The following is a 13,769-nucleotide window of genomic DNA, read 5'->3' as shown; positions in this document are numbered from 1 at the left end:
ATATATTATATATATATATATATATATATATATATATATATATATATGTATATATATATATATATATATATATATATATATATATATATATATATATATATATATATATATTTTACATATAATTACATAAACATAACATTAATAACAGTGTTTTTGCGTACATATATCTAGGCGATGGAGAAGCATAACAGGCTAATACAACTGCACAAATAAACATTACCAACATATCTTTATAGTCATCAAATCTACCAACTCAATAAACAAAAGCCAATAAACCCAATTGAAAAAAAAATATCCTTTTCTTCCAGATGAGCGCCGTCTATCAGAGGACGAGAAGCCCCTGTTAGTGCAACTCAATTGGAACAAGGACGACAGAGAAGGAAGGTTCCTGTTACGCCGAATGGACCTGTATAATCTAAGTGGGATCCCGTCTGAGGTGAGTTGAGACACCGAGGCAGTATCCTGTAGGATACCGAGGCAATATCCTGTAGGACTTGCTTAAGACGATTGCGAGAGATGTTGGTTTACGTGGGTACAATAGATACAGTTGGGACGGGCGCGGCCTAGGTATATGCCGTGCACTGCTTAGGTCTATGCTGTGGATTGTCTAGGTGTATACAGTGCATTGTCTAGCTCTGTGCACTGCTTAGGTCTATACAGTGCAAAGTCTAGGTCTATACATTGCATTGTCCACTCTGGGTCTATACTCTGCATTGTCTAGGTCTATACAGTGCATTGTCTAGGTCTATATTGTGCATTGTCTAGGTGTATACAGTGCATTGTCTAGGTCTATACAGTGCATTGTCTAGGTCTATACAGTGCATTGTCTAGGTCTATACTGTGGATTGTCTAAGTGTATACAGTGCATTGTCTAGCTCTGTGCACTGCTTAGGTTTATACAGTGCGAAGTCTAGGTCTATACATTGCATTGTCCACTCTGGGTCTATGCAGTGCATTGTCTAGCTCTATGCACTGTTTGGGTCTATGCAGTGCATTGTCTAGCTCTATGCACTGTTTGGGTCTATACAGTGCACTGTCCAGGTCTGTACATTGCATTGTCTATGTGTATTCAATGCACTGTCTAGCTCTATGCACTGTCTAGGTATATACAGTGCAAAGGCTAGGTATACTCATTGCACTGCCTAGGTCTGTACCGTACAGTGTCTAGGTCTATACAGTGCTATGTCTAGCACTATGCACTGTTTAGGTATTTATTATACTGTCTAGGTATATATATTTCACTTCCTAGAGCTATACTGTGTATTGTCTAGGTCTATACTGTGCACTGTCTAGTTCTATGCACGGTTTAGGCATTTACCATGCACTGTCTAGGTATATACATTTCACTTCCTAGAGCTATGCTGTGCATTGTCTAGGTCTATACAGTGCACTGTCTAGCTCCATGCACTGTTTAGATCTATACAGTGCACTGTCTAGCTCCATGCACTGTTTAGATCTATACAGTGCACTGTCTAGGTCTATACATTGCTCTGTATAGGTCTATACTGTACACTGTCTAGCTCTATACACTGTTTAGGTATTTACTGTGCACTGTCCTGGTATATACATTGCACTGTCTAGGTCTGTACTGTGGACTGTCTAGGAAAATACATTGTACTGTCTAGGTCTATACAGTGCACTGTCTAAGTATATACATTGCACTGTCTAGATATATACAATGCACTGTATAGGTCTATACCGTGCTCTGTCTAGGTATGTACAGTGCATTGTCTAGGTCTATACTGTGCACTGTCTAGGTATATTCAGTGCACTGTCTAGCTCTTTGCACTGCAGTGCACTGTCTAGGTATATTCAGTGCACTGTCTAGCTCTGCACTGTTTAGGTATTTACTGTGCACTGTCTAGGTCTATACAGTGCATTGTCTAGGTCTATACTGTGCACTGTCTAGGTATATTCAGTGCACTGTCTAGCTCTTTGCACTGCAGTGCACTGTCTAGGTATATTCAATGCATTGTCTAGCTCTATGCACTGTTTAGGTATTTACCGTGAACTGTTCAGGTGTATACATTGCTTTGTCTAGGTGTATACAGTACATTGTCTAGGGATGTACAGTGCACTGCTTAGCTCTATGCACTGTTTAAATATTTACTGTGCACTGCCTAGGTATACAGTATACAGTGCACTGTTTAACTCTATGGACTGTATGTACTGTTTAGGTCTATACAGGGCACGGCCTATGTCTATACATTGCACGGCCTATGTCTCTACCGTATACAGTCTAGTTCTATAAATTGCACTCTCTAGGTATATAGAGTGCACTGTCTAGGTATATACAGTACACTGTCTAGGTCTATACAATGCTCTGTCCAGGTATACTGTATACAGTGCACTGTCTAGTTATACAGTTGAATTTCATGCAAAAACACTATATTTATATCTACAATAATTTCCTGTCATTTTATTCCTGACATTAACCTAACGTTTTTAGTATTTCTTAAAAGAACCCTATATCATAATTGTTTTCATTTTAATTATTATTATTATTACTATCCAAGCTACAACCCTAGTTGGAAAAGCAGGTTGCTATAAGGCCAAGGGCTCCAACAGGGAAAAATAGCCCGGTGAGGAAAGGAAATAAGAAAATAAACTATGAGAAATTTTAGAACTAAGACCATTTCTATTCTTACCAGTTACCTACAACGTTGACAGAAATTTACTGTATAATAATAATAATAATAATATTAATAATAATAATAGTAATAATAATAATAATAATAATAATAATAGAATTTCCTCTCTATGAAGAGATTTGTTCTTTTCCTACCAATGAATGGTTGACTTCTGTTGTGTGCCTACCAACCTGACTGGATGCATTCTTTTGCCGTGCGGGACTCGTTGACCTTGAACTCCCCCCACCCCCCTATTCTCTCTCTCTCTCTCTCTCTCTCTCTCTCTCTCTCTCTCCCTCCCTCAAAATGCCTAGGTGAATCGCTCTACCCAAGAGTAAATGGATGGACTAAAGTCTTTGAGACATCCAAAATAATTGTAACTCTCTCTCTCTCTCTCTCTCTCTCTCTCTCTCTCTCTCTCTCTCTCTCTCTCTCTCTCAAAATGCTTAGGTAAATCGCTCTACCCAGGAGTAAATGGAGTCTCCGCGGATGGACTAAAGTCTTTGAGACATCCAAAATAATTGTAACTCTCTCTCTCTCTCTCTCTCTCTCTCTCTCTCTCTCTCTCTCTCTCTCTCTCTCTCTCATTCGATGTAAAGCAATGATGTTTGGAATTTACGCTTAGCAGATGAATTTCTCTCTCTCTCTCTCTCTCTCTCTCTCTCTCTCTCTCTCTCTCTCTCTCTCTCTCTCTCTCTCTCAATGGTTAAAGTGAATTGCTCTACCCAAGAGCAAATAGAATCTCCGCAGATTATTATTATTATTATTATTATTATTAGCTAAGCTACAACCCTAGTTAGAAAAGCAAAATGCTATAAGCCCAAGGGCTCCAACAGGGGAAAATAGCCCAGTGAGGAAAGGAAACAAGGAAATGAATAAACGATATAAGTAGTAATGAACAATTAAAATAAAATATTTTAGAAAACATTACTAACATTAAAACAGTTATTTCGATAGACTATAAAAATACATATGTTAATCTATTCAACATAAAAAAACATTTTATGCAAGTTTGAACTTTTAGAAGTTCCACCGATTCAACTACCCGATTAAGGAAGATCATTCCACAACTTGGTCACAGCTGGAATAAAGCTTCTAAGAGTACTGTGTAGTATTGAGCCTCATGCTTAGTTTCAGTGTTTACTAACCACTTTGTGATCTGTATTTTGAATCTTGCTTTTAACACACTTAATATTTATTGTTTTTAAAAGATGGCTCTATTTATTGTTTTTAAAAGATGGCTCTATTTATTGTTTTTAAAAGATGGCTCTATTTATTGTTTTTAAAAGATGGCTCTATTTATTGTTTTTAAAAGATGGCATTTTTTTTGCGTCCGTGCATTTAATATTTAGTGAAGTATTAACATTAGTGCCACCTGAATGTGAAGGATTAGAAGTTTATTTTACATTCCAGTAACATTTATAGATTAGAAATGTTTTAATTATTAAGGATGTGATGCATCGTGAAATAGAGATCTTGAGGGTATAGTGAGATTTTGGAAAAAAAAACTGGGTATTTGCAATTGCTTGTAAACAGTCAGGTTATTGGTAATTGCTTGCAAAAATCAAGGTTTTGCAGTTGTGTAAAAAATCAGGTTATTTGCAATTGCCTGCAAAAATCAGGTTTTGCAGTTGAGTAAAGGGGGGAAAAACAGGTTATTTTTAGTTGTGTAAAGAAAAAAATCAGGTTATTTGCAATTGCCTGCAAAAATCAGGTTTTGCAGTTGAGTAAAGGGGGGAAAATCAGGTTAATTTTAATTGTGTAAAAAAAAAATCAGGTTATTTGCAATTGCTTGTAAAAAGTCAGGTTATGCAGTTGAGTAAAGGGGAAAAAATCAGGTTATTTTTAGTTGTGTAAAGTAAAAAATCAGGTTATTTGCAATTGCTTGTAAAAAGTCAGGTTTTTTTTTGCAGTTGTGAAAAAATCAGGTTATTTGTAATTGCTTCTAAATATTAGTCTTATTTTGCAATTGTGTAAAAAAAATCAGATTATTTGCAATTGCCTCTAAAATTCATGGTTTTTGCAATTTCTTGTAAACATCAGGTTAGTTGCAATTGCTTGTAAAACGGGTATTCGCAATTACCTATAAACAATCATATTATTTGCAATTGCTTGCAAATAATTGTTAGAGTTGTTGGTAAAAAATTGGGTAATTGCAATTGTAAAATATACAGTATTTGCAATTGCTTTAAAAAAAATCTGCATTTACAATCGGGTATTAGTAATTAGTTGTAAAACAAATTGGGAATTTTCAGTTGTTAAAAGTCCAGTATTTGCAATTGGATGTAAAAATCAGGTATTTGCAATTGTAAAAAAACATCGGGCATTTGCAATCGCATAAATCTGGTATTTGCAATTTCTTGTAAACAATCAGGCTATTGCAATTGCTTGTAAAAATCTGTATTTACAATTTAAAGAAATTGGGTATTGACAATGTAAAAAATCAGGGATTTTTACTTGTAAAAACCTAGTATTTTCAATTGCTTGTAAAAAAAACAGGTAATTGCAATTGCAAAAAATATTGTATTTGCAACTGTAAAAAAAATCAGGCATTGGCAATTGTAAAAAAAATCAAGTAATTGCAATATATAAAGATCAAGGCAATTGCAATTGTAAAAACCAGGTATCTTTAATTGCTTATAAAGAGAAAAACAGATTTTTGCACTTGAAAAAAAACTATTATTTGCAATTGCTTGTAAAAAAAAAAATCAGATATATGCAAATGTAAAAAATCTGGTATTTGCAATTGTAAAAAAAATCAGGAATGTGCAATTGGTAAAAATTTGGTATTTGCAATTGCTTGTAAAAAAATCTGCTATTAGCAATTGTAAAGAATAAGGCTTTTACTATTTTAAAGAATCAGGCTTTTGCAATTGTAAAAAAATCAGGTATTTACAATTGTTTGTAAAAATCATCTATTTGCAATTGCTTGTAAAGAGAAAAACAGATATTTGCAATGTAAAAAATCATGTATATGCAACTGCTTGTAAAAAAAAAACAGGTATTTGCAATTGTAAAAAAAATCATGATTTTGCAGTCGTGTGTTAAATGGTATTTACAATTGCTGGCAAGGAATCAGGTATTTACAATTGCTTGTATAAACCCAGTTATTTTCAATTGCATTTGAAAAGCCAGGTATTTGCATTGTTTATTAAAGAATCAAATATTTGCAATTGCTAGAAAAAAAAAAACAGGTATTTACAATTGTAAAAGAACCTGCTGTTTGTAATTGTAAAAAAAACAGGTATTTGCAATTACTTAGAAAAGGGAGAAACAGATATTTGCAATTGTAAAAAATTCATGTATTTGCAATTGTAAAAGACCAGGTGTTTGCAATTAGTATTTACAATTGCTTGTAAAGAAATCAGGTATTTGCAATTGTAAAAAATCAGGTATTTGCTATTGTAAAAGACCACGTGTTTGCAATTGCCTGTAAAATGTTATTTACAATTGCTTGTAAAGAAATCAGGTGTTTGCAATTGTTTGTCAAATATTTACAATTGCTTGTAAAAAATCAGGTATTTGCAATTGCTTGTATGCATGCCAATGGCGGTCCATAGTTTAATGTGCTCTGATGGCTTTCAGGCTTCCTACAGTTTTCGCGAGCTCCTCTCGTACCCAGAGGTTTCCAAGGTAATGTGGCTCAGCATTTCTGCTTTTTATTCTTTTTTTTTTTTCTTTTACTAATTGAAAGTGATTCTAGCTAATGCCTGCTTATGTGTATTATATTTTGTTGTGTCTGGGTTATATATATATATATATATATATATATATATATATATATATATATATATATATATATATATATATATATATATATATTAGAATTTATGATGATTTTTGTTTTGGGTAGTAATTTTTTTTTGTGTAGCCTTGTTTTTAGTATTGTTTATGGAATTTCATTTTGAGTAACTGTGTTTTCCAGGATTTTGTGAATATATATATATATATATATATATATATATATGTATATATATATATATATATATATATATGTATGTGTATATATATATATATATATATATATATATATATATATATATGTATGTATGTGTATATATACATATATATGCGCATATACATATATATATGTATGTATGTATGTGTATATATACATATATATGTGCATATACATATATGTATGTATGTATGTATGTGTATATATACTATATATGCGCATATACATATATGTATGTATGTATGTATGTGTATATATACTTATATATGCGCATATACATATATGTACATATACATACATATCTGATACTGGCACTAGTAACATTCCACCTCTCTCTCTCTCTCTCTCTCTCTCTCTCTCTCTCTCTCTCTCTGTTTATTCAAAGTAATGTATGTGTAACCACTTTCCTTTCTTAGCCTATTTTGAGCAATATACAGTACAATACAAAACATCTATTGTTAATGGTTTTCCTTTCATGGTTGAATCAAAATAAGTTACAAAATATCAGAAATCAAAGGATGCTTAATTATACCAATTCTGTAAAAGTGTTTTGTGTAAGTTAGATTAATAAGATATGTTTTAAAAGATACAATTATGTAAATGTACAAAGCTTGAAGTATGAGATGATGAATGGAGAAGTAATGGTTTAAAAGCTCAAGATAGAGACGACTGGGAAAATCTAACCGAGACCCTTTGCGTCTATAGGCGTAGGAGGAGATGATAATGATGACGGTGAATAATTATCATAAATTTGAATCTGACAATAATAGGATATTTAAGTTAGTCTACTAGAATCTAACAAAAAATGAATAATTTCGATTGGACTTGCGATAGCCAACCTAAATCTGATAACAAAAATTGTTATGGACAAGGCACTAGAATAGTTGGAAGATCCAGGCCTAATGACTGGGGACTATGAAGCGTGAGGTATGAGATGATGGATGTAGAAGTATTGATTTAAAAGCTCAAGACAGGGAAGACTGGCGAAATCTAACCGAGGCCCTTTGCGTCAATAGGCGTAGGAGGAGCTGATGATGATGATGATGATTTATTTGAGCGATTCGTAGAGTTTTTGTAAATAGAATCTTGAATTAAGGTAAAACATTGATGTACCAAAGATAGTTTTATTATGTAAGTCAGTATGAATTTGTTATTTATATAACAGATTTTTTTTTCTGGGGAAAATTATATATTACAGTAAAGAGAGACATGTATGAACGATCAATATTAAGAGTATATTATAGTCAGCATTTGCTTTAAATATGTATTATTAAAGGGTGCGAGTAGTATAATAAGATTAATACATTAGTTGGGGAACTGATATTATGTATTCTTGAATATTTTGATAATTATTTTTTGAACAAAACCAGATCAAATGGTGTATGTATGCCAGAGACTTTTTGTTGAATGAATGTGTAATGTTTAGAATTTCATTTATTTCATTGGTGCTAATTTCATTTTTCCTCTCTTTTTTTCCTTGAATTTTAAATAGTCATATAGTAGTCTATTTACAACTCTCCCATTTCAGATATTTTATAGCATGATTTGGATATCCTGTCCTTTGGAGATTTTCAGTATAAGTAAATTGCTCTGTTTTTTGGGGTCTTAAGATGATATTGGATTTTCTCTTTTTTTTATTTCCAGGGTAATCCTGCAGTAGTTCATACGCTACCACCTCATCCGACCACTCCCGTCCCTACGAGAGAGCAGCCCTTCACGCGAAAGCTGTCCAAACGAGAAAAGAAGGAATTAAAAAAGGCCGAGAAAATGCGCCGTGCAAATGAGACGAACGAAACGGACGCATCGGTGGCTGAAAAGTTATATACAGGTAATTTTGGAGACTTAACCCTAGAGAAATTAACAGACTTTTAATAAAATTACTTATTTGTACCCCGGATAGCTAGGTTGGTAGCGCCGTGGGCTTCTGTTTCAGAGGTCCCGAGTTCGCGTCCTGGAGTGTGAGACCTCCTACCGGGGGTTACTCCCCAGGGTGGCGCCTGGGAGCTAGTGATAGTCCCTGCTGGCTTATGGTCGCCTGAGCAGAATGATGTAGATCGTCTGAGTGGAGACCTAAAACCCGCAACTTTAACTTTTAACTTTTTGTTTCTATAAACTGTATATACTGTACTCACCTGATGTTCATAATGCTTTCTGTCCAGAAGCTCGGTCCAGTTGAGTCTGATATGGGAAATCTTAAAATTTCAAACTTCCCATTCTCCTTACCTTCAACAAACACCCTCCCCCTAACCAAGGGATGAAACCCTTTAGCAGTAATTGGTAAGAAGCTATAAACTACTGCGCCACATACTCGGTAAGATACAATAGTACTTGTGGCCCGTATGCATTTTTATTGGATGTACTGTAGTGTACATCTTAGTATGACAAACCAATGGCAGGTTAGTGTCCTATTGTACAGGTCATGTCACTGTACAGTATTCTACAGGCAAAGTACTCTGCTAATTAGACGGTTCGATAAATTCAAAACGTTATTTTCCAATCCTAAATTGTTCCATGTACTATTTCGTATGAGTCTTTCTAATTTATTATTTAATTTCTCGGAGTGAGTCACATTACTAGTAATAGGACCAGTCAGTGTGCATTTCATTTTGTTAGCTTGTATTGAGTTGGCAAGTTTCTTTGCAGTAACAGGTTGAATGAAATCAAAATTATTATCTATTTGTTGTATGATTTTATGGTTTGATTGTGTTGATCCTCTTATTCTACACCCTGAAAAGGGTGTTGACATTAAAAGACCTCTGGATCCAATCCAGAGTTTAAAGGATTCCTGGCTTCAATCCCAATCCTGAATGCCTCCTGGCCCCAATGCCGAGCCGGGACGCTGGGCATTATGACAAAAATTCCATACATCCATCCATCCAAAGGGTGGTGCAAAGCTTTTGTTCTAGAATCAGAAGTGAAAGTTAGACCAAGAATATCTACTAAGGCCAGTAGGTATGCCAAGAGACTCATGAAATGTCATATATGAAGACCTAGCTCAGATGAAAGTCTAGGCAGGGAGTACATATCTTGAGAAAGATTCAAGGGAATAAATTTCATGAAAACACTATTAATTAAAGGAGAATATAATGTAAAAATTAACTTGTGGGGAAAATTGAAGTCGTGTAGGATAAATCTGGTCATGGTGATATTGTTGTACAGCTAGATGTGTAATGGTTGGGAGGATTCTGCTCATGATACCGTTTGTGGAAGTGGTTAATAATTTTGGGCATTCCAGATGAACCACAAGATATTCACTTAGCATGGCAGGGGAAAACTCCAAGAAATTTTGAGGTGGGTAATGAAATATCATCCTGTACTTGAAATTACTCTGATAATGACGTAAATTACTTTCTTAAATCATGCAAAACATAATTTCTTTTCTCTGTAGATGATAGACAAGGCAAGAGGAAACAAGACAATTTGAGAGTAGACAATATTTCCCCAATCAGTAGCACCCCCAGTCACCGATATCCAAGGTTTCATGACATTCTTTGAATTTTTATCATCACCTTATAAGGTAGCTTAGTGATATCTTAGCTACATTTTGAGGATTATAAAACTCGCTAGAAAATTTTTATTCTGAAATGAGTGGTAGAGAATGAAGAAAAGTGAAATTTTAATAAGCTGGTCAACTAGGTCAGAATAAAAAGGGTATTGGTAAAAAGAAAATGTAGTAAGCAAAGCTGCTGGTCCCAGAGATGCGGCAGAGAACTTGAGTACCACCTGCAGTATGCCATGCAAGGCACACTGTAAAAGGAATACTGTACCCTTAAAGCGATCAAACTGATCAATTATCAAAGTATTATTATTATTATTATTATTACTTCTCAAGCTACAACCCTAGTTGAAAAAGCAAGATGCTATATTATTATTATTATTATTATTACTTACTAAGCTACAACCCTAGTTGGAAAAGCAGTATGCTATAAGCCCAGGGGCTCCAACAGGGAAAATAGCTCAGTGCGGAAAGGAAAAAAGGAAAATAAAATATTCTAAGAAGAGTAACAACAATAAATATCTCCTATATAAACTATAAAAACTTTAACAAAACAAGAGGAAGAGAAATAAGATAGGAGAGTGTGCTCGAGTGTACCCTCAAGCAAGAGAACTCTAACCCAAGACAGTGAAAGGCCATGGTACAGAGGCTATGGCACTACCCAAGACTAGAGAACAGTGGTTTGATTTTGGAGTGTCCTTCTCCTAGAAGAGCTGCTTACCATAGCTAAAGAGTCTCTTCTACCCTTACCAAGAGGAAAGTGGCACTGAATAATTACAGTGCAGTAGTTAACCCCTTGGGTGATGAAGAATTGTTTGGTAATCTGTGTTGTCAGGTGTATGAGGATAGAGGAGAATATGTAAAGAATATGCCAGACTATTCAGTGTGTATGTAGGCAAAGGGAAAATGAACCGTAACCAGAGAGGAGGATCCAATGTAGCACTGTCTGGCCAGTCAAAAGACCCCATAACTCTCTAGCGGTAGTATCTCAACGGGTGGCTGGTGCCCTGGCCAACCTACTACCTATAAGCCCAAGGGCTCCAACAGGGAAAAATAGCCCAGTGAGGAAAGGAAATAAATAAATGATGAGAATAAATTAACAATATATCATTCTAAAAACAGTAGCAGCGTCAAAACAGATATATCCTATATAAACTATTAACGTCAAAAACAGATATGTCATATATATACAATAAAAAGACTCGTGTAAGCCTGGTCAACATAAAAACATTTGCTCCAACTTTGAACTTTTGAAGTTCTACTGATTCAACTACCCGATTAGGAAGATCATTCCACAACTTGGTAACAGCTGGAATAAAACTTCAGATATGGATATTGGGTCAAACGTTTGAGTAAACTTGGCAATATATGTGGATGCTCATGAATGCGTACGGAGGTAATACGCCTTGCCAGAACCTGAAGTCCAGACTTTTTATGGATTACAGAAGATATAGGGAGATAGGCCAATCCTCTGTTTCTTGTGTGACTCATGGTCCTTCAAATCAAAATCTGAGGACACTCTCTCTCTCTCTCTCTCTCTCTCTCTCTCTCTCTCTCTCTCTCTCTCTCTCTCTCTCTCTCTCTCTCTCTCTCTCTCTCACACACAGATTGCTTGTACCATATTTCCGACTGGAGGCTCTTTGACAGCCAGTCATAGCCCCCAAGGGTAGAAGACCTGACTGGTGTGGTCAGGTCTTGCAAGATTCTCAGCCCAATGAGAATATTCTTGCTGTTGATCTTGCTCAGCCCCGAGGAAGCCTTGTAATGATTGCTAGGAAGCTGGTAACCATGTGCTCCGAAGAATTAGGATCAGAAGACAACAATTATGTTACTGCTTGAGGTAACAAGTAAAGAATACAGTATATTTTATTTGTGTCACTTTGGTCATAGCATCCCAAATGAAGATGCTTCGAAGAGTAAGTGACTGGTGATGAGATCATCATAAATCCTTTGCTCTTGAAAATAATTTGTTTGATGAATATTGGGATGGAGAAAAGAGTATGCACTACTGTACTGTATTTCTCATTTTACATTAAAGTTTATAGGTGAGTGACCAAGATATGTATTGCTCTGCAAATAACAAGAGACTCTCTCTTTGATAGGAATTTGATGTGGGCTGGAAGAGGAGGAAACTCCAATAAATGTCTTATTTACTCTTCCCGTCAACAGTCTTATCACAACCTTATTTTTTTGTAACATTTTTGCCTCTATTTGAGCAGTTCCTGACATGTCTTAACATTACAGTGATGTTAACTCTATATAAAAGAAAGGAGAGATGTTGTTATTTTCATCTTGTTTCTTGTTTTTAAGAGCCCTCTTTCTTCCGTTAACTGAAATCTAAAAAGATTGAGAAGTTCTTTGCATAGGATGAGAAGGGGAGAGAATACCAAGGCAATTTTCATCTTGTTTCTTGGATTTCGGAGCCCTCGTTTTTCCGTTAATTGAAATCTAAAAAAATTGAGAAGTTCTTCGCCTAGGATGAGAAGGGGAGAGCGTACCAAGTCAGAAAAGTAGAGGTTCTTTAGAGTATTATGACAAGATCAGTGGAAAGGCCTATAAAACAATAAGAAATGGTATAAATTAATATCCTGATCTGCTGATAATTTAAAAAATGGATGAAGGATTGATGATAATGAAATAATCATCAAACATCTAACAAGGAAAATGGAAAACAAGGCTTTTAAATGATGATGGTAGGAATTTATTTAAAACAAATACCATCAGATTTTATAGATTTTGAAATTTGTTAAACATTTCATTGAATTGAAATTAAAATAAGTCAAAGTTTATTAGTTTTGTTTGTGCTCGTCTATGATATTTTTTCCTTCATAGACAAAAATATCAAAATTTATTTCAAGTTTAGTGATTTGAATAGAATTTTCTGTCTGTTATTTATAAACTGGTCTTAAAATATTTTAATTCATTACTTCTCTTGTAGTTTGTTTACCTCCTTATTTCCTTTCCTCATTGGGCTACTTTCCTTGTTGGAGCCCTTGGGCTTATAGCATCCTACTTTTCCAACTAAGGTTGTAGCTTAGCAAGTAATAGTAATAATGACAAGCTGAATGAGGCTTGTCGCTGGATCTATGGTTTTAGGGATCATAGAAATTCCTAAATGACCCGAAAATTGAATTGCCATTGTTCAATGATGTGATGTTTTGATTCAATTTTAAGATAGATTTGGGATCTGCAATATTAATGTTTTTGATGACCCTATGGGTAGAGGTTAAATGACAGTCTAATACAATTTTATTTTTTAATTCCTGCTATAGATAATGATGTAATGAGAACAGGGAGTATTATTATTATTATTACTTGCTAAGCTACAACCTTAGTTGGAAAAGCAGGATGCTATAATCCAAGGGGCTCCAACAGGGAAAATAGCCCAGTGAGGAAAGGAAATAAGGAGAAATAAACTATTTTAAGAAGAGTAACAACATTAAAATAAATAACTCCTATATGAACTATAAAAACTTTAACAAAACAAGAAGAGAAACAAGACAGAACAGCGTACCCGAGTGTACCCTCAAGCAAGAGAACTCTAACCCAAGACAGTGGAACACCATAGTACAAAGACTATGGCACTACCCAAGACTAGAAAACAATGGTTTAATTTGGGAGTGTCTTTCTCCTAGAAGAGCTGCATACCATAGCTAAAGAGTCTCTTCTATCCTTACCAAGAGGA

General features: G+C 34.7%; 1 protein-coding gene across 1 annotated transcript in view; it reads left to right on the top strand.

Annotated features, from left to right (window-relative positions):
* The window catches only part of LOC137651846 (afadin-like), a 42,776-nt gene that overhangs the window by 13,295 nt on the left and 15,712 nt on the right, over window positions 1-13,769 (top strand). Inside the window, exons 2-4 of the mRNA XM_068385066.1 lie at window positions 309-436; window positions 6,216-6,263; window positions 8,233-8,416. Of these exons, the coding sequence (XP_068241167.1) occupies window positions 309-436; window positions 6,216-6,263; window positions 8,233-8,416 (360 nt within the window). The remainder of the gene's footprint in view (window positions 1-308; window positions 437-6,215; window positions 6,264-8,232; window positions 8,417-13,769) is intronic.

The sequence above is a fragment of the Palaemon carinicauda genome, chromosome 13, assembly GCF_036898095.1.
Source record: "Palaemon carinicauda isolate YSFRI2023 chromosome 13, ASM3689809v2, whole genome shotgun sequence".
Lineage (NCBI taxonomy): Eukaryota > Metazoa > Arthropoda > Malacostraca > Decapoda > Palaemonidae > Palaemon > Palaemon carinicauda.
The sequence above is the reverse complement of the archived record's forward strand: the minus strand, read 5'-3'. Positions and strand labels throughout refer to the sequence as shown.